Source organism: Stomoxys calcitrans, chromosome 5, assembly GCF_963082655.1.
Source record: "Stomoxys calcitrans chromosome 5, idStoCalc2.1, whole genome shotgun sequence".
In the NCBI taxonomy this organism is placed as follows: domain Eukaryota; kingdom Metazoa; phylum Arthropoda; class Insecta; order Diptera; family Muscidae; genus Stomoxys; species Stomoxys calcitrans.
In genome coordinates this window covers 52,143,454-52,164,808 of record NC_081556.1, presented here as the reverse complement: position 1 = coordinate 52,164,808, position 21,355 = coordinate 52,143,454, and the positions used below count along the sequence as shown (strand labels likewise).

Here is a 21,355-nt window from a genome sequence, read left to right as displayed (position 1 = left end):
GTCGAAAACAACAAACTTATGTTTTGGGCGTTCTCATTTGCTACAGAACAGATAAACTATTTTAACCGTTAAAATGCAGTTAAAACTGGCTGCATTTTATTCAATTCCTGTTGTGGAGTATATGAAGCAAAAAAGAATAGTCTTAGGAAATGTTATTGCAATTTTAGTGAATACGCCCTTATCGATATGGTTTGTTGAACGAAGTAGTTGTAAATCAATTCCCTTCATATTTTAGATAAGAATTTGATTTTTTAAGTGCCAATTGGCAAATTGCTTAGTTAGATTTCTTGATTGAAAATAAATTGAAATTGATTTCGAACGAGGGGTGCTCAAAGTGTTTTGTTATTTGTTTACACCACGTACACTGAAGAAAAAGTTGGCTCAGAAATTAAGATTTGTAGAATTTAAGCAATGAAAACGAGTCAAAGAACCAAAACACAAGGTCAATGTCCTAACTTTCAACCATATTTCGGCATTCATTTTAGATTTTTGTCTTTAATAACAAGATGCCAAGTTCAGGATTTATTAACTTACCATTTAAAATAAAAAATTCTTAATATGAAGAAAAAAATTTTTTCACCAAAGGGAATGTGTCCTTAAAAAGTTGGAAAATTTATCGTCTTTAAACAAAGTTTACTAATCTTTGGCTCGAATCTTTACAGTTAGGACAAAAATGTTTTCAGTGCATACCCAAAAAAATAATTCTTTTGCCATAAATGAACCAACCTCTCTAGAAATAAGCTTCGTTTATCAGAAATGTTCTGATTTGTTTATGATAAAATCGCCAGATGGCCAATGGCTGGATATTTCTTTATTGTGCAAAGCATTGTTACATCTATGCGCTGCGGATATTCTGCTTCAAATCTCACTGCTGGCTGTTTTGTTTAGCAACCCAACCTGCCAAATGGAAGAAACACAAGAAGTAAACAAACCAAAAAATCATATTTTCGGGCACCGAATCGTATTTCGATGTAAACGAAGCATTTTTGGCTTAGAAAAAGTTTTGAATACAAAGGCTGGAAATTTCTTTATTACACAAAGCATTATTAAATCTATGCGCTGTAGAATGGAAGAAACACAAGAAATAAACAAACCAAAAAATCATATTTTCGGGCACCGAATCGGAATTTGCTGTAAACGAAGCATTTTTAGCTTAGCAAAAGTTTTGAATTTTTATGTAAAAGAGCTTCTTTTTCCACAATCTAAGTTTATAAAAGCTTTGCCACAACCAAAGTGAATTTATTATTAAAAGTAAATTTAACATCACGACTAACGTTCAACGGTTGAAGGAAATATTGCACATTTACTATTAAAATAGTGCTTCGCCAAAAAACAAATATTCCAAACGTCATATTTTTTTGCGTGTACAGGCTAAATTTGTTTTTTCTTCCTTTTTGGATTAATAATGCTTGCATAATTCGGAATAAAATGTTATAAAATATTACATATTATGATTTATTTCAAGGTATAATGGTGTAGAATTTATCAAATGCAGTAAATTGTTTTCTTATCCGAAGTTGAATTTTATTGTATCACCCGAAAATATTATCATAAAACTTTGCCCAAAATCCATTTTTCTGCCCCGACAGCGTTTGATGGTCTGCAACAAATTGCTGATACCGCTTCAAATTTTTTAGATTACGTGGGCCCCAATCCGGCAATGGTTTAAAGGCGTGCTTAAATCGCTCACTAAAGCTTAGCTCTGAAGGCCCATTGTGCCAGGCATAGAAACCCCATATCAGAAGTTGGCCTATGCCAACCGCTGAGATGCACCAACCAATGACTGAAATAAAAGTGACATTTACATTTGTCATTTAGTAGTAAGGAAAGAAAAAACATTACCATATAATTCATCAGGATATGGTACACCATTATATTGCAGCGGCTCATATTCAACCAACATGTAAATTAAAATAGCAGTTACAAAAATTGGCGTTATGATAGACCAACAGATGCGGTAATAAATCGAGGTATTGACATTTAGCATAAACTTAATGTCGCGACAAATATTTTTAACACCTGAAAGAGAGTTAAAGTTTCTTACATTAATACGTTTAAAAAAAAACGTAACGAACATCGCCAAGTCGAATCGGGAAGTGATTCCGAGACTCACAAAGTGACCTTTACACTTGGTATCAAATATTAATATCGCCATTTTCATTACCATGTCGCCAAATACCATTAAATTCAGTCTCATATTGTCCCAACCCACATACATATATTGTATGTCAGTTGGTGAGGGTTTTTTTTCGGAGTGGAGTGTTCCCCTAATTAATTAGTTACTCATAGTTTGCTATAAAATATAGTGTGTTCAAGTGGATTTTTTGTCAATCCATTTATTGGTCGAGCTGTAGCAATTAAAGCGAACAGTTGTTAAACTAAGCTGACCGCAACAGCTTTTTTCTTGTTGCCTCATCCCGCAATTGTTGCGTTATGTTTTTTTCTCTTAAAATTTATTTTAATAATTGTTCTCGGGTTTGCGATAAAATAAATCCTAATCAATGTCTCTACAACAAGTGTCGTGTAACCCATGTACCCAATGCTCTTTGCCGACATCAGCAGGCTTATTTGTGCGCTCCCACCCAGTGTCCTGAATTCGGCCAATAGTCTGAACGAAAGTCGTAGTAGATTTTTTTCTAATATTTCGTACGACAGTTGGAAAGAAATTCTGAACGATTTCTGGAGTGCTGGTTTGAAGGAATATTTTTCCGATAGTTGCGTGAGATGTTTTGTTAAAACTTTTAACAACTGTGCTAAGAATAGTTCAAATCGGTCCATAACCTGATATAGCTGCCATATAAACCGATATGGGATCTTGACTTCTTGAGCCTCTAAAGGGCGCAAGTATTATCCGATTTGGATGAAATTTTGTACAATGGCTTCTCTCATGAGTCTCACGTGTCGAATATGGCATGAATCGCTTTATAGCCTAATACAGCTCCCCTATAAACCAATCTCCCTATTTTACTTCTTCAGCCCTAAAGTACGCAATTCTTACTAGATTTGGCTCAAATTTTACACAATGACTTCTACTATGGTCTCCAATATTCAGATCAATTATGGTACGAAATGAACCATAACTTGTTTTTTTTTTTTTTATTGTTCTTCCGACAGTTCGGTAGTAATTCTGAACTATGTCTGAACTCTGTGTCGGATTTTTTTGTCTTTTTGTGTTTGCTTTGTATACCCACCACCGTAGGATAGGGGGTATATTCATTTAGTTATTCCGTTTGCAACACATCGAAATATCAATTTCCGACCATACAAATTTATTTCGCATCCTCTTAAAATTCTAAGACGATTTAACTGTCCTTGTGTCCTCTACATCCTTCAAAAATTCAGATATTGAGCTGAAAATATGCACAGATACGTCTTTTTAATGCACGCTGGTTGAGTTCTTGAACGGACCAAATCGGACCATATTTGGATATAGCTGCTATATAGACCGATTCCCGATGAAGGGTTTAATGCCCATAAATGCTGTATTTTTCACCCGATTTTGCTGAAATTTGAAACAGTGAGGCTTCCCGACATCTGACCCAAATATAGTTCAGATCGGACTATATTTAGATATAGATGCCATTTGGACCGATCTTCCGATAAATGGTCCAATGCTCATAAATGCTTTATTTTTTATCCGATTTCGCTGAAATTTGAAACAGTAAGTAGTTTTAGGCCTCACGATACCTGACCTAAATATGGTTTAGATCGAACTATATGTGAATATAGCTGCCCTTTAGACCGATCTCCCGATATAGGGTCTGAAGCCCATAAAAGCTTTATTTTATACCCGATTTAGCTGAAATTTGAAGCAGTGGGTTACTTAAAGCCCCGACATCTGACCTTAACATGGTTTAGATCGGACTATATTTATTGCCATATAGACCGATCTCACGATAAAGGGTTTAATGCCCATAAATGCATTATTTTTTAACCGATTCGCTGAAATTTGTGAATTTTTTAAGCCTTTCGACATCCGACCTAAATATGGTTCAGATCGAACTATATTTAGATATAGCTGCCAAAGAGACCGATCCCTCGATAAGGGGTCTGAAGACTATAAAAGCCTAATTTTTGTACGAATTCACTGAAATTTGAGTTGTTTAAGCCTCCCGACATCCGCCCAAAATATGCGTCGGATTAGACTATATCGATATAGCTGTCATACATAGATCGGACTATATTTATTGCCATATAAACCGATATCCCAATTTTGGGTCTTAATCCCATAAAAAGCATGAAAATGTTTCTTGTATATGAGCTCTCGGGACCCGAATCGGTCCAGATTTTGTTATAGGTGCCATATAGAAAGAACTATCGATTTAAAGTCTTGTCCCTATAAAAAGCGCATTTATTATCCGTTTTCGTTCGACGCAGTGACTTATGTTAGACGCAGTGGTTCAGATTGGTTTATATTTGGATATAGCTTCCAAAAAGACCAATATTTTGTTCTGCGAAATTGATCAGTGACTTATATTTATTAGACCACTGAATGTCCGCGCCGAATTTGTATGCATAAGTTATCCAATATTCATCGGATTGTGACGAAAGGGGGTTTACATATATACTCGAGGTGATGGGTATCCAAAGTTCGTCAAAGTTTCTGCATATTTTTCTTGACGCTGAGTGACTGGAATCCTGATGAGAACATCCGAAAAAATTTTCAGCCCACCTAGTTTAGGTACTATGCAATGTAAAAGAGGTATAGGTGCGCCCTTTGGTTCGGCTATAAAAAGGAGATCCTTAATGGAATGTTTAGGAGCAACTTTGTAATTTCAGCCGTGGAAAAACATCTTCAAATTCTATAAGATTTTTTTTAGAATTCCAAAAGACAACTCGCAAAATACGTTCGAATTCTACAAAATTTTATGCCTGAACTCGTTCAGAAATCGATAAGACAAGTCGGAAAATACATCCGTCAGTCTTAACTACAACTCTAATTTCCCTTCCAAGTTTCCCATAATTTTGATTCAGAGTTCTGAAAGTATTCTGCCAGAACTTTAGGCGGAAGCATCAGATTTCCCTCCGACAATTTGTTCTGACATCGTGTCAACCACTGCATATATTTTTCGCTAAGAATTCGGATCCGAATTCGAAAAATTTTTCAGACTTCTGACCGATTTCTGAATGTTTGGTTCACTGGGTACTTTTAAAGAACAAAAACCACCAGGGAAACCTCCAGAGAGCACTTGTAGTGTTCTCTTTATTTTAATTCTTCTTCCTTCGCATTAAATACTAGCAGTACAACAAAAAGTTCAGACTGCACAAAAATCGAACACAAAAGAAAACAAAAATCCTTCGGCGTGCTGTCCAGACATCGTTCAGAACTGTCGGAACAACATTTCATAACGATCCAACAAATATTGTACATCGCAATAAAAGCAATCTCTGGAAAAAAAACTTCAGAATCGCAGTTCACACATCGTTCAGAATTCTTTCCGAAATGTCGGAAGACAAATTCTTAGCGGTTCAAAAAGGTCCATACGGAACGGGGTTCCGACAACGTTCATATTTCTCTCAGAACTGTTAGAACAAAAATTCTTTCAAACAAGCATATAAGAAATCGTTCAGAATTCGATCCGAACTATCGGGATAAAAATTCCCTGAGAAAGTCAAACAGAATTCGAAAGGATTTTGTCGGAAGAGTTCAGAATTTGTTCAGAATTGTCTGACATCAGACACTTGGTACGCTGGGCACTGTAATCCTTGTTGCTCTCCCTCAGAGAGCTCCCATGCTAGCATGAGCCAAAGGCCTGCACAAAACCATTCATTAGTGACTGTTTTGTTGAACTGGTAAACGCTGAACCCACATGATGTTGTATTTTAAGACTTCTGAAGAGCGAGATACTGAAGATAGAGTAACACTAATAAGTTGCTGTTGAGTAGATAATTTTGAAAAACAACCACCTTTCAGTGCTTGGGAGTATTTTTATCTCGAATTCATCACCTCTACAGTGAGATATGGGAAACTACCCGCTGTATATGAAAGCGTCTCGCTGTCATTATAAAAAGGTGGACTGATCACACAAATGGTTTGCAAATTGTTTGTTTTCTCATATAAAAAACTAGGCGTGTGTATGTTTACCCAAGCTTTTGCCAAACAAACACGTTGCATTTGTAGGAATTTCGTACTACGATAGCAGACTGCAAGATAGTACTTTATCTGAAGTAAAATGTACCCGAATGCATGCATTGTACAATGTTCACTTTTTGAAATCCGAATCTGTATTTCGTTTTGCTGAAGGGCTCATCCCTGTAAAACTGATACGACTTTGCAAGATGACGCTAGGTTAGGTGTAAGTGGCAGTCTGGCATCAGACTCACTAGACGTTTTCGTCCATTTTGATACTACACGAACAGAAGAAGGAAAATGCTTTCTGGTTCCTACCGTTGAACTATCCAGATCGCTTTTAAAAGCCTAATAATTTGCGAATGTTCACATGCTCTAAATCAGACAGGTTTTCAAAGAAATGAGAACCTTAAGTGGATCTCCTTCTGACTGCTAGTGCGGGACACACACACAGAAGTTGTTCTATAGTCTCTTCTTCTTCGTTGTAGTCACAGCTTCTGCAAAAGTCGTTGCTGGAACCTTCTGTCTGTTTTCATGTCATGTTTTCCGGTAAGACAGTGACCTGTCATGACGGACACAATGACTAAGACGTCTTTTCTAGCCAATAGCAGCAAAGCAGTAGACCTCTTCAAGTCTAAATTAGGCCACATAGTTATGGAATGCTCACAGCCCCCTCTTTGTGACCATCTATCACTTGTACTCCTTCGGGGCTGGTCCTGAAAACTTAACTTACATGCCGCTAGAGGCATACGCACAGACTCCAGTATCCCTGGAATGTGTAGGGTAGTTCCTAGCCTCGCAAGCTCATCTGCTTTACAATTCCCTGGAATATCTCTGTGGTCCGGCACCCAGAACAGGTAAATGTTGAACTGTTCAGCCATCTCGTTGAGAGATCTGCGACAATCGAGGGTGGTTTTTGTGTTCAGAAATACATTATCCAAGGATTTAATGGCTGCCTGGATGTCTAAAAAGATATTTATGTCAATATTTGTAATGACATTATATCTTAGCCATTCCACCACTTCCTTAATTGCAAGGATCTCTGCTTGAGAAACACTGCAGTGGTCGGTTAAACCTTTTCGATATGACTAGTTCTAGGTCTTTAGAGTACACCCCAAAGCCCACCTGGTCGTTTAGTTTGGAACCATCCGTATATAAGTCCATGTAACTTCTGTTACCAGGGATATCGTAGTTCCAATCGGTTCTATCAGGAATAGTGGTGCAGTACTTTTTATCAAAAAGCGACTCATATTGGGTGTAATCCACACTGCCTGGGACATCGGATATTGATCAAGGATAACACAGTGTCCGTATGGCCAATGAAAAAGCTCTCTTAACCTCACGGCAGTTGTCGCTGCAATTTGGGTAGCCACAATGTCCAGACGCATAAGATATAGCATTAAATTCAGTGCATCAGATGATGTCGTCCTCAATGCGGCTGTGATGCACAAACAAGCCATCCTCTGGATTCGGTTAAGTATTGAGCAGTAGGTGGACTTCTGAAGCGACTTCCACCAAACCACAACACCATATAGCATAATAGGTCTGACATTTGCAGTATATACCCAATGCATGACCCGCGGTCTAAACCCCAACTTTTGATAATGGCTTTATTACATGTATATAGGGCAAGAGTGGCCTTTTTGCCCTTACCAAAATGTTGGATTTGAAGTTCAATTACCTGTCCAGCAAAACACCCAGGTATTTTGCGCTTTCTGTAAATGAAACTTTCTCTCCACCTAAGGAGACAGGTTCCACTGAAGGAAACTTGTATCTCCTGCTGAAAAGAACTACTTCTGTCTTGCACTGATTTATACCTAGACCACCTTCGGTAGCCTATTTTGCTGTTGCACGTAGAGCTTCCTGAAGTATATCTCATAGTGTGCTGGGAAACTTTCCCCAGACCGCAATTGCCTCGTCATCAGCATACGCTCTTCCAGAGACAATAATATATTGTTAATGGCTATGTTTCGATTACGATCTCGATATCTGACAAGGTCAAATACTTAGGTGTGATCTTGGACAGGAAACTGAGTTGGAAGTGTCACATTCAGGAGCGTACTGAGAAGGCTCACAGATTTTGGGCAATATGTAGACGAGCCCTTGGCTCGAAATAAGGCCTGAATCCGAGGATAGTCCACTGGCTCTACAGGAGCGTGATTAGACCAATAGTTATAAATAAAAGGGCAGACGATTAGGCGGTGAAGTCCAGAGGACTGCCGTCAAAAAACTTGGTTAACCCGAAGCCTTTTGGGTCGACACAGTCCGAGTTAAGAGCGTGGGCGGCCAATGCGCATGAAACCCTGTGGAACAGCGAAACGGTCGGTAGGACGGCGAAAATCCTATCGGGGAATCCAGATCATGAGAAGACGAGGCTACTACTGAAAGGAAGCAAGAAGGAGGTCAGTATAGCTATTGGTATCATAACCGGACACATAGGACTTCGAGCTCATTTACGTAAAATCGGTGCGGCAAGTCATAGCATGTGTAGGGCATGCGGGGAAGATGATGTTTTGTTTTTTTTCTTTTAGAGCGCACAACAAGCCGATTACTGGCTTAGGTGTATGTCCATAGTGGCATGGGGCGGATTAACATCTGCACCCTCTTTTCAACCTAACCTAATGGCTATATTCCAAAGTAGAGGAGACAGTACACCTTCTTGAGGTGTTTCTCCACAGATCCCAAGCCTGCCGTAATGCATCTTTTAATAGGTAAGTTACTAATAAACTTTCTTACGGTAGAGTTGATGCCTAGAAACTCCAACTCCTTCATAATTGACGTCGGTTTTACATTATTGAAAGCATCTCCAATGTCAAGGAATGCTACCATTGTATTCCTTGACAGCGAGTAAACCCTCTATGTAGCCAACTAAGTCGTGAAGCGCTGTTTCAGTGGATTTGCCTTTACTATATGCATGTTGCTGCTGCGAAAGGTGATCTCCAGGGATCTTTTCCCTAAGATATGATTCTATCAACTTATCAAAAGTCTTCAGCATAAAGGATGACAGACTAATAGGACGAAAATCTTTCGCCTTCGTGTGATAGGGTTTTCCTGCTTTTGGAATGAAAATAATCTTCGTGTCCCTCCATCCCAAAGGTATATATGACATTCTAATACAAGCAGAGTATATCTCCCTAAGCCAGGGAACCAGATTACGCTAGCTCACAACGCTCTTCAGTTAAAATTGAGAAGAAGCTCTCAGAACCGTTCAGTACCAAACGAGGATTCAGACAGGGAAACATCCTATCGTGTGATCTCTTTAATGTCCTGCTGGAGAAGATTATACGAGATGCAGGTGTGAATAGGCATGGCACACTACTCACAAGGAGGTCACAACACATGCAAGTATTGAAAAAATTATTGTTTCTTAATTATTCTGTAGAGTCAAATAATCCATGAAAATTATTTTTATACTCTCCACTATAGAATGGGGATATACTAATTTCGTCATTCCGTTTGTTACACATCGAAATATTGATATGATACCACACAAAGCATATATATTCTGGATTGGTATGAGTACATCGGTCCATATTTTGATATAGCTGCCATATAAACCCATGTTGGATCTTAACTTCTTAAGTCTCTAGAGTCTCCAGAGTCTATAATTCGACTGAGATTTCGCATTGGGTTTTTGTTTGACTTTTAACTACTGTGTCAAATTTGGTCAAATCGATCCATAAGATAATATAAGTAGCTGCCATATAAACCGGTCACGGTTCTTGACTTCTTGAGTCCCTATAAGACGTAATTACTATTCGATTTCGCTGAAATTTCGCATGAGGTGTTTTGATTTGACTTCTAACAACTGCGCCAAGTATGGTCCAAATCGGTCCCTAACCTGATGTACATAGCTACTATATAAACCGAACTCCCGATTTGACTTCTAGAGCCCCTAGAGGGCAGAAATACAAATTGCAAATTTTGCCCATGAACTTTCCACTAAGGAACAGGGGCAAACTTCTCACATATCAATTAGTGCTGCTTTCCGATTCAAGTTTAAGCTCAATGATAAGGGACCTCCTTTTTATAGCCGAGTTCGAACGGCATGCCGCAGTGCGACAACTCTTTGGAGAGAAGTTTTACATGGCATAGTACCTCACAAATGTTGCAAGCATTAGAAGGGGAAAGCCACCGCTTACAATTTTTTCTGATGGTCTCGCCAGGATTCGAACACAGGCGTTCAGCGTCATAGGCGGACATGCTAACCTCTGCGCTACGGTGGCCTCCGCAACGCCTCTAGAGGGTTGGTTGAAATTTTGAACGAAGTATTTAGTTTCGACTTCAAAAACTGTGCGAGGTATGGTCCAAATCTATTCATAACTTGATATAGCTCCCACATTATTATCAGATTGATAAAAGCGCTTTTACTTTTTACTAGTATCAGTGGAGAAGAAGTTTGCTGTTCCTTAATGGAATGTTCAGGGGCAAATTTGTTGTCTGTTGTGAACAAACAGGGCTTCGAAGTGATTGAAACCAGCTGGACATGGTGTATCGAGCTAAAAGGAGGTTATGTTGAGAAATAAAGAAATTTTTCCCCAAATTTTTTGTGTTTTCTTTGTTTGGTCGGCTACTTTTGCGACCGCCCTGTCTCGTAATATGTGGTATTGTTGAAAATACCGCATTTGAACTTACCATAAATCCAGGCCGCCGATATCAACTCGAATATGGCCAAAACAATAGCCACAAAAGTAACACCATAAAAATCTATGTAGCTCAGCATGAACTGACCTCCAGGTGTTACATACATCAATCCAAAACAGTAACAAACCACAGCCGTAACAAGTACGACCATCCAACGTTTGGCCGTTGTAAACCGATCACATATCACAGTGATGACTGTTGAAAAAACACCGGCATTGGTGCCAACACCCAATATGAACAACATCAAGAAAAACAAAACAGAGAATACCTATAGGGAAAGATATGAGAGTTTTTGGCAATTCTGAAAGTAGCATTTACTTACTTGTGGTACAGCGTTAAACTTTGCTATGGCATCGGGGTAAGAAATAAATGCCAGTCCAGGACCCTCCTTTACTACACTCTGAACATCATTGGTATTCGACTCATAGGCCAAATTGCCCAGAATGCCAAATATTATGATACCCGAAAGTAATGAGGTCAATGTGTCCAATGTGGCTACAATGTTGCAATCCCTAAAAATATTTAAAGTTCAGACGTTCCATATTAGAATTGCAGATTCTAATCTTACCTCCTGATGTTGTGCTGAAAACGGTTATAAGAGGCATACATGACAATACTTCCATAACAAATAGACAGCGAGAAGAAGACTTGAGTAACAGCAGAATACCATACTTTGGCATCGAGTAGCTTGTCCCATTGAGGCTTTAGGAAAAATAGAACCCCATCAAAAGCTCCTGGTAATGTTAGCGAGCGTATGAGAAGTATCAGCATGACCACATAGGGGAATATGGCCAAGAAGTAGGAGGCTTTGCCCGAGCTCTTGATACCCTTAAAGACAACGGCTGCAATGCTTAGCCATGAAAATGCCAAAGTAAGAACCAGTGTCCAATTGGGTACTCCAATGCCATCATCGATGTTGTCCTTCTCCCGCAGAATTATATTGCTGCATTAAACGTATGACAGCATTAAAGTTTCTATTCATTTGTTTTTAAAAGAGTCTTACACAAAATAAAACTCGGCAGAAGTTTTTTTCAGGCCAATGCCTTCGTCCAGCTTTTGGTTTTCGGATTGGGCTTTGTAATTGGAGTCTATACACATGTCACCCCATTCTTCGCGACAATAACTCCAAGGCAATATGGCATAGAAGGAATCAATCAGGTAACGTAATGTCAAAGCCATTAGAGAGGAATAAAAAGTGCCTATTAAAAATACAGCAATAAACTGGCCAAAACCAATGCCTAAAGAGGATCGTTATTATTAATTTCTGGGCTATCGCTAATCTTCGTCATTACCTCTCATAATGGGCGCATAGTCATATACCTTGACACTTCCACGACTTGAAAATTGTCCCATGATCATTTCCAAATAATAGATTGGTTTGCCCACCAACACAAGCGTTATGAGATAGGGTATTAAAAAGGCTCCACCGCCATTTTGCAGAGCAATGAATGGAAATCGCCACACATTACCCAAGCCAACGGAGAGGGCAATGCAGGACATTAAAAATTCCAGGTCATTTCCCCAATTATCTCGCTTGGGTGCATTTGGATCTTCTGCATCAGCATCTGTAGTGGTCTGAAAAAAAGAGGGAGAAAATATGAAATACTTTAATTACAAAAACCTTTCATTTAGGTTCCATATAATCCAGTCTGACATTAAACTCCACTGGGGTGACTTTGGGCCTCGAATCATGAAATTTGGATAGCGTATTCGTACTCAACTTCTCCATACTTTTCATTTGAACTTCTTAGTGTCTTCATCAGACTACATATCTGATCAGGAGCTTTGGAGTGGCGTGGGGAACTACGCCATAATTTTTGGTGCCTGATCAATGCTCTAACTCTAAATAGATTTCATTTGAGTCTCTTAATGTCCCAATCTTTATGATTGCGATTATATTTAAGAGGTTAGGCGGCCTACGAATAATCTACCTCAAAATTTGCTTCCTGATCGTACTCTGCTTACAAATATAATTTATTTGTGTGTTATAAAGACCGAATTAGAGTACTCATCGATGGAGACAATTTTAGGGGTACATAAGTCGGTATCCTACAGATATTTTCATATTGCCACTTGGGAGATTTTTTGAGCACTTGGTTTTAAATTTAGATTCAGATTTCTTTTTTCTCTCTTCCTCAAACATGTTTTATTCCCGATAAGACTAAATGTCCATTTGCTTGATTTTTATTATTAGAATTAGAATTTAGATGTCAGATTAGTACTCTACCCCTTCAAAGATTTCGATTGAATCCCATACTATTCCGATCAGTCAAATTCTCCAATCCGAGGGTTTTGCCAGGAGATTCGATCCTAGATACTCGTTCCCAAATTTTGATAATGGAGCCAAATTCAACTTTCAAAAACTTTTCATTTAAGTCTGTTGGATGGTCAAGTAACCCCCAGTTTTGGATGGTGCTTTGTTAGATTCGTGTTTTTGGCTTGGGATCAAAAAATATACATCTTACAAATGGAAATTTGCCCACGAACATTCCATTAAGCAACTAGAGCAAACTTCTCACAAATCAATGAGTGCTGTCCGATTCAAATTTAAGCTCAATGATAAGGGACCTACTTTTTAATAGACGAGTCCGAACGGCGTGCCGCAGAGCGACACCTCTTTGAGGAGAAATTTTTACATGGCAAAGTACCTCAAAAATGTCGCCAGTATTAGGAGGGGATAACCACCGCTGAAAAATTTTCTGATGTTCCTGCCAGGATTCGAACACAGGTATTCAGCGTCATCGGTGGACATGCTAACCTCTGCGCTACGGTGGCCACCAGTCTGTTACTTAGAGAGTTTATTTGTGGTGAACAACCAAGAACCCTGGTAGAAAGTTATGACCCTTGCAGATCGGTTGTCCCACAACAATATATTATTGTGTAACATTGTTTTTTTGGATAAGGAATCGTAAGGTGATCCTTAGAGAGATAGGACAGTTATTGATAGAAGGATACAAAACCATAGTCTCAACTTCAAAAGTCCATTGCAATTTTTTGTGTATATGCGGCAGAAGTTTCACTTATCTAAAAACTCATAAAGGGTCGATTCAGCTTGGCAAATTTCAAAGACACTAGAAGTTTCAGAAAAGATTTTTATAGACTTTATTTAAGTGCAACCATGAATCCATAAATCATCGGCCAACATATTTAAATATAAAGTGACACATAGATGTTTTCACATCATACACAGAAAGTTCATTTTAGGGCGAGTCAATTTGTGGCTGCCATGAAACGAAGCATGAATTTGGCTATGGATTTGTCGGAAGTCGGAGACTGAAACAACTTATCTCCAGGTTTAAAGGCCAAATTCTTCAACACATGACCATTGTCTTGCCCGTGATATTAAAATCGTTCTGGGAGATTTTAATGGGAAAACAGGGAAGGAAAATATCTTTGGCCTAACAGTCGGAAAATTTAGCCTACACAAAGAAACTCTCGATAATGAATTGATGCTAATCAACTTCGCCGCGGTAAAAAACATTAGCAGCACCAGATTCCAATATCGAAGGATGCACATGGCCACATGTGATAGAAGGCATACAACCAGCGTGTTAGATGTAAGAGGCACGAACATCGATTCGGATCATTACCTTGTTGCATCAAAGTTTCGCACCTGTCTTAGTATGGCGAGAAATGTACGATCTAACACAGCAAGGAAGCAAAACTTCGGAAAGCTACTAACAAAACAGGTGGCAACGGCATACTTCACTCGGCTGACCCAATTGCCTCAAGAAAGCGCAGGGCAATGGCAAACCATTGCCCACTCCATGAAAAGAGCCACAACATCCGTACTTGGGTACAAAAAGCCTCCCCCAAGTAACCCATGGTACGACCATGAGTGCCAAAATGCTACTGAAGCCAAGAATGCGGCATACAGGGTCACATTACAGTCAGTAGCAACGCGCCAAGGATAAGTTTTGGGAGAGAAGAGAATCGTCTTTTCCGCAGGAGGTAGAAGGTAATGGAAAGGCTTGAGAGTGAGAGAATCAAGATGTTTAGGAGCCAGAATAGAGTCTATCAAAAACTTAAACATCAAACCGATTGCTTTGGTGCAGCCACATCCACCCGCAAAAACAAAGAAGGAAATCTGGTAACTTGTACAGATAGTATGCTGAGGATATGGAAATAACACTTTCCCATCTGCTGGTATCTGATGATGGCGACGAAGAGGATGCCGCAGAACCAATCCCTAATGATATGTAGCACCTAGTCATGACGAGGTCTACGTAGCAGTTACCCGGCTGAAAAACAATAAGGCAGCAGGATCCGATGGATTGCCAGCTGTTTAAGACAGGAGGCTACATGCTGATATAGCGTATGTATAAGCTCGTCTGATTGGAATCTCAGCCTACTATGACCCGTACACAGAAAAGATGACAAGACGGTATGTGCCAACTACAGACGGATAGGTCTTCTCCCCATCGCATACCAGATACTATCGACCGTACTGTGTGAAAGATTAAAGTCTAAAGTCAACGAAATACTTGGACCCTATCGGTGTTGTTTTAGAGCACAGAAGATCGAGGCGCTTCTAACGCTATTCTCCGTTCGGCTGATGGGACAAATGCTCTGTTATTGCCATTTAAGTATGTAAGCATTGGATGATAAAATTTTAAAATGAACCAATAACCAAATATTGTAGATAAAACCAGAAAGTTCAATTTTTATTTTTAAGCAGTGATGAGCGCACCCCTACATGTGCACAACATTTCCAAACCCATGGTTTTTTAATCAATTATGCTCTTGCAATGTAATGTACAAAATTGTGTGTGTCTTTGCCCACCTCTGTTTTAGACCCATGGATTCTTAGGCAAAACTTCTTAGAATTTTTCGTAGATTACAATATAAAGTGTTCTCGCGTACTCAAAAATGTCTGATAATTTGAACAAATTGTTACTGGAAGTCATTTGCGTACTTTATTTGCCAGCAGAGTAGAGCGTGAGAGCTACCTTAATTTTGAGAGTTGGGTAATTGAGAGCTTGTAAATTTCTATTGGAGGCTTTTTTCCCACCAGAAATTTTCAGTACTGAACAGCTCATTTATGAAAACCAGCTATTTAATTCAAATAAATAGCAAACAAAGCTGGAGGTTGTTCTTACTCTCCTGCAAATTTTTACTGGAAAAGAACGTATCAAAAATTTGTGTAAAGATCACCCTCAAGTGGAATGTGAATAAGCTGAAATTTTCTCTACTCAAGTTTGAGATTTACCGGGTAGCCAGCAGATCGAAGAAGATGGCAGAACCGTAGTACCCCAGACAATGAGTGCCATAACTAAAGCCAGTAACAAGGCGATGCCGAAAACCAAAACACCAAGAGGAAACTGCAGTCCAATGGTGGAACGAAACAATCGATACTCTAAGGCGAAATAGCCCTAGATGTTGAAGAAAATATACGAGAGCTAAGCGGAGAGGACAAGCATCATCGGAATACGAATACTATGAAGAGGCAAAGAAAGAATAGCAAAAAAAGACCAGTGGGAAGCACTGAGAGAGGATATTTAGCGAAATCCTTGGGGAGTTGGCTACAAAGTTGTTATAAAAAGATTGGCGGTAACAACCCAGCAAGCGAGCTAGACGATGAGACTATGGAGAGCATTGTAAACAAGTTGTTCGCCAGACACAAAATAGATGCAGGAAATACTGCTAATGAGAAAACATGGGGTTTTGTCCCTTTTATAGTGAAGGAACTTAATTTGGCAGCCATAAAATTTAAAAATATGAAAGCACCAGGTCCTGATGGGAATCCAACAAAGGTGCCTTCTCAAGGCCGGGCATACTCACTCCTATGGCTACCGAAAGTGTTTTCCCAGAATGCTGGAAAGAACAGAATTTGGAATTGATAATCAAGGGAAAAGAATATGCACAGGCACCCTCATCCTACAGACCTCTATATATGCTTGACTGGGAGAAGTTATAAGCACGGGAGGAGGGTTATCCGCAAGGCACAACGGCTTCTGTCTTAGGTGAAAAGACGTATTAGACGAAATTCAAAGGAAGTCTAAAATACCGGGTAACCTTTTAAGAGTAATCAAACGCTGCCGTAGACATAGAACTTTGGTCTACAATACGAGTTCTGTAAAAAAGAGATTACAGATAACATCAGGAGCAGCCCAGGTTTCATTCCTGGGCCCGGACCTGTGGAACATCAGCTACGATGACATCCTAAGGATGGAATGGCCTAACGAGACCTTCCTCGTAGGGTACGCAGACGATATTGCGGCAGTCATACCGGAAACACAGGTCATAATCCGCTCTAGGAACTGGTTATACAAATGCGGACTAGAGTTGGCCACACACAAGTGTCAACTAATTCTGCTTACAAAACGGCGAATTCTTCTGAAAATAGACATACGAATCGATGTCATAGTCATCATGACAAAAAAAGCGGTAAATAATTTTGGAATTCGACCAAACTGACTTTTGGTCCGCAGATAAAATTCTGTGCTCAAAAAGCGATGTGAATCATGGCCCAACTGGACAGACTTATGTGGAACATAGGAGGGCCACTACTCAAAAAGAGAAAACTTTTAATGGATCCCTGTAACAGCATCCTCTTATATGGGTGCGAATAGCCTTTGTGTCTGGCACAGAGCAAAAAAGCTGATTTATGTTCAGCGAACCGCCGTATTAAGAGTAGCATATTGGACCATTATGGGTGGTGCGGTGCAGATAATAGCACAAATGGCAGCCGAGGAGCGCCCTGCAGTTGTCAAGTAGAGACAGAACAGTAAACCTACCCAAAACTACAAAAATTAAATAAGAGAAGAGAAGGAATAACCACGAAACTAATCCCAGATATCAAGAATTTTTTATATTCGAGACATGGGGATGCAAACATTACATAACACAGATATTTTCTGAAATATTTACGCACAATTTTTTGCCTCTACGAGCTGAAGAATGCCTGGATGACTTCCACTGCACACGATGGGAGGTACAACGAGCATCCTTTTAAGGCCAGTCTGGGTCAATAACTGCACAAAATGTTGTTGACAAAATGATCGGCAGAATTGGCAACTGGACTGCAGTAGCAAGAAACTGCGAAGACGCCTTAAGGCGAAAAAAACTGATCTCGGCGAGGCATAAGTGATCGCAACGATGGGAGCTTAGACGCAAGCGATGGAACGAACGATGGTGTAAGGAGCAATTTGGGATCCACCTTTAAGTAATGCGAAAGCTATGAAGAGATGAATTAGACTCTCAGCGTTGATACCCTGGTTTTTTATTCAGTAAGGCGGACTTTTATATTACTATTAGTTCGTACAATTAATTTATATTTAAATTTATGCTATAGTCCCAAAAGATTGATTTATCATAAGAATGGACTGAATATTGGAAAGTTCACATCGAAAATAGTTTGTAATGAGTATTAGGGTTAGATTTAAGCGACAGTCTGCCAATATGACCCATTGGCAATCCCCAACGAGCTACATCTATATTATTATAATATGTATACTTTATGGTTTCCTAGATCAATATTTCGAGGTGTTTCAAACGGAATGTCTAGATTAGTATACGCCCTTCCTATGGTAGTGGGTATAAAAATGCAAATTTGCTTATGAATTTACCATTAAGGAGCAGGAGCAAACTGTTCACATACCAATGAGTGCTGTCCGATTCAAGTTCAAGATCAATGATAAGGGGCCTTCATTTTATAGCCGAGTCCAAACGGCGTCCCACAGTGCGTCACTTATTTGGGGAAAAGGTTTTACATGACATAGTACCTCAAAAATGTAGCCAGCATTAGGGGGTGATAGCCAGACATGTCATCAACAACAATTGCTAAGTCATCTCCTGAGTTCCCAACCTCACAGTTTCTATAGACATTTAGCCTGATTTTATTGAATCCATAGGACACAACTTTCTTTTACTTGTCAAGGTCATCGAGGCAGCCGGAGCTTCATCAGCTTCATCCAATCCTTCAGTCGGTGGTTGAAAAAGCGGGACAAACGTTCATTAGTGTCTTAAATATGGATTCGGGATCTGACTGATTCTTTTGTATCCATAAGTGTGCCATAGATCGGAAAGCGATATCTTCCCTCTTCACAGGTCAAAGTTCTGCTCCAGGCCAAAAAAATTAATTTGAATCGGTCTCTATACCAGACTGCAACCTCACAATCTGGAATAGGTCATGCCAATTCCATAACAGTTCATTGAATATCACTTACCACATTATATATAATGGGTCCAAGAATCAATGTGTACTATTGTTAGCCTTAGTTCTCTTGGTGATAGGATGTTGACCAGGTGACCGACACATACATTCGAACTAGGATGTTGATTGTCCGGGATAGCCCGGCCAACTACTATTTCCCAAGCTCAACTAAGGGAATCTCTGTCCTTTATGGTATGAGTCTTAGAAACTGCCGCACCGAGCCCATTAAAAAAAATAGAACGCAAAGAAACTTTCATTTTTCCACCTCTTCGATGACCCCACATTTTTTTCCAGAGAATTCTTAAGCCAATGGCAAACATGCGAAAACGTATTGGACCCATCTTGTTCCCAAGACTCGAACCAGGTGCCAGACCAGTAGGCTGCCGAATAGTGGATGATACTACCTTTGCAGGTATTGGGTCTGTGGAGTTCACTCTTAGCCTACTCCCGGACTTTAGATGTACCGCTCCGCTGGAAACAGACGCAGATATCCAACCGCTTAGAGGATATTACCGTTGTAGCTTTATTGAGTGTGAATTATTACCCGATTTGGCTGAAATTTTGCACGAAGTGTCAAGTATGGTCTAAATCGGTTCATAACATGATCTAGCTTCCATATAAACATGATCTAGCTTCCAATGACTTCCACTTCGGTCTCCAGAAGCCAAACCAATTATGGCCCCAATCGGTTTATAACTTGGTATAGCTCCAACAGCATGACAATTTGTATCCATTATGATTTGTTTCCTTATTAAGAGATATCGGGCGAATATCTTGACGATTGCGATCCATGGTGGAGGGTATATAAGATTCAGCCCGACCGAACTTAGCATGCTTTAACTAAGTTCGCTACGTATTGCTGACAGGCGGTATTGGTAAAATTCTTACCAATGCCCTTAATGAAACAGCCCGATATTTCAAATATTTTTTCTCAATAAAAATTCTTAAATAAATAGAGGGGTACGTTTTTAACTCGAAAAGTTCTAAGTTCTATGTATTTATTTATACTGGGTACTGTTATTTACATAGTCAACGTAAATATACCACGCTCGCAAAATTTTTTGTTTACAGTTCATACAATTATTTGTCTGATAAATATCTGTTGTATAGATTACAACGATATCAACAAAAAACGAAAATAATTAAAAACATTTCCCGCACCTACTTAAAGCAACAATTTTTATTTAATTGTTAGGACAATACTTTCTGTGTTTCAACTTTCGAAATTTGAGAATCCTGAATCGAGAAACCTTCACTTCATCTTCATGCTCTTTCTTCACTTCATCTGCACGCTCTTTTTTTCATTGTTTTTACTCACATTTTGCCAAAAATCATCTTCTGGCGTTGAGGACAAATCTGACTGTGATTTCTTGTAAGCTGGATTATCCATCCCTGTTGCCTGCGACATAATAATTTTTTTCTCTTTATGTTTAGGTTAATTTAAAATTTTATTCGTAGGACTTCTGAGACGATATTCCATTTTTTGTAGAACGTTTTCTTGGACAACCTACACCCGCTTGTGGTAGCTAAATTACTGATCAACTCAATATAAGGCTATTAACGAAGTGGGTAAATTTGGCAAAGATAGTAGCAACTCATTATGTTCTTTGTTTTCTTTTTTAATCATTTTGATAAAAAAGGTAATTTGAAAATTTTTCTGTTAAAATCTAAGAAATCTTTATGATGCCCACATTGTAAATAAATAGAAATGTTATGAACGCCGACGGGGTCGCGTCTTGTATGAACTCAATTATTATATGCATAGCTGCTCAAGTGTTATGTGAGCTATGAGTCAATTAATAAGAAGTTTGGACCTCAATACTTTAAACGAAATGTGAACATTTTATCACCAATTGGGAGAAAAAATCCAAGAGTCATTTGAATGTGGACATTGAAGTAAAATAAAGGTAAAATTGGGACGTTTGGATGAACTTGCTGCTAGAGTATGCCTAAAAATAAAAAAGTAAGACCAAGTTGATGAGGATAGACTTAACAAGTCTTTTACTTGTTTACTTGCCGAATCTTATATTGGGTTGCCCAAAAAGTAATTGTCGGTAATATAGTCGGTGTTGACAAATTTTTTCAACGGCTTGTGATTCTGTAATTGCATTCTTTCTTCTGTCAGTTATCAGCTGTTACTTTAAGCTTGCTTTAGAAAAAAAGTGCGCGAAATTTTGTTTACATTTGTTTGTTTGGCGTCAATTTTAATTTGGGTACCACATGTATTGAAAGAAATTCATTTAACAAACTGAATCAACGCTTGTGATATGCACCTTAAACGCAATGAATTCGATCCGTTTTTAAAACAAATCATAACTGGAGATGAAAAATGGATTGTCTACAACAACGTTAGTCGAAAACGATTATGGTCCAAGCATGGTGAACCATCGCGAACCACTTCAAAGGCTGATATCCACCAAAAGAAGGTTATGCTCTCTGTTTGGTGGGATTGGAAGGGTGTGGTATATTTTGAGCTGCTTCCAAAC

The 21,355-nt window shown here is 39.0% G+C and overlaps 1 protein-coding gene across 1 annotated transcript; it reads right to left on the bottom strand.

Moving 5' to 3' along the window:
• Window positions 1-1,052: 1,052 nt before the first annotated feature.
• On the bottom strand, window positions 1,053-20,363 carry LOC106087555 (sodium-dependent nutrient amino acid transporter 1). Its single transcript, XM_059369769.1, has 9 exons — window positions 20,188-20,363; window positions 12,007-12,289; window positions 11,718-11,952; window positions 11,283-11,657; window positions 11,037-11,226; window positions 10,706-10,982; window positions 1,843-2,019; window positions 1,537-1,783; window positions 1,053-1,059 (listed from the first exon to the last, which is right to left on the bottom strand). Exons 1-9 carry the CDS (start codon window positions 20,275-20,277, stop codon window positions 1,053-1,055), a joined length of 1,881 nt encoding a protein of 626 aa, XP_059225752.1. The 5' UTR covers window positions 20,278-20,363.
• Window positions 20,364-21,355: the final 992 nt, after the last annotated feature.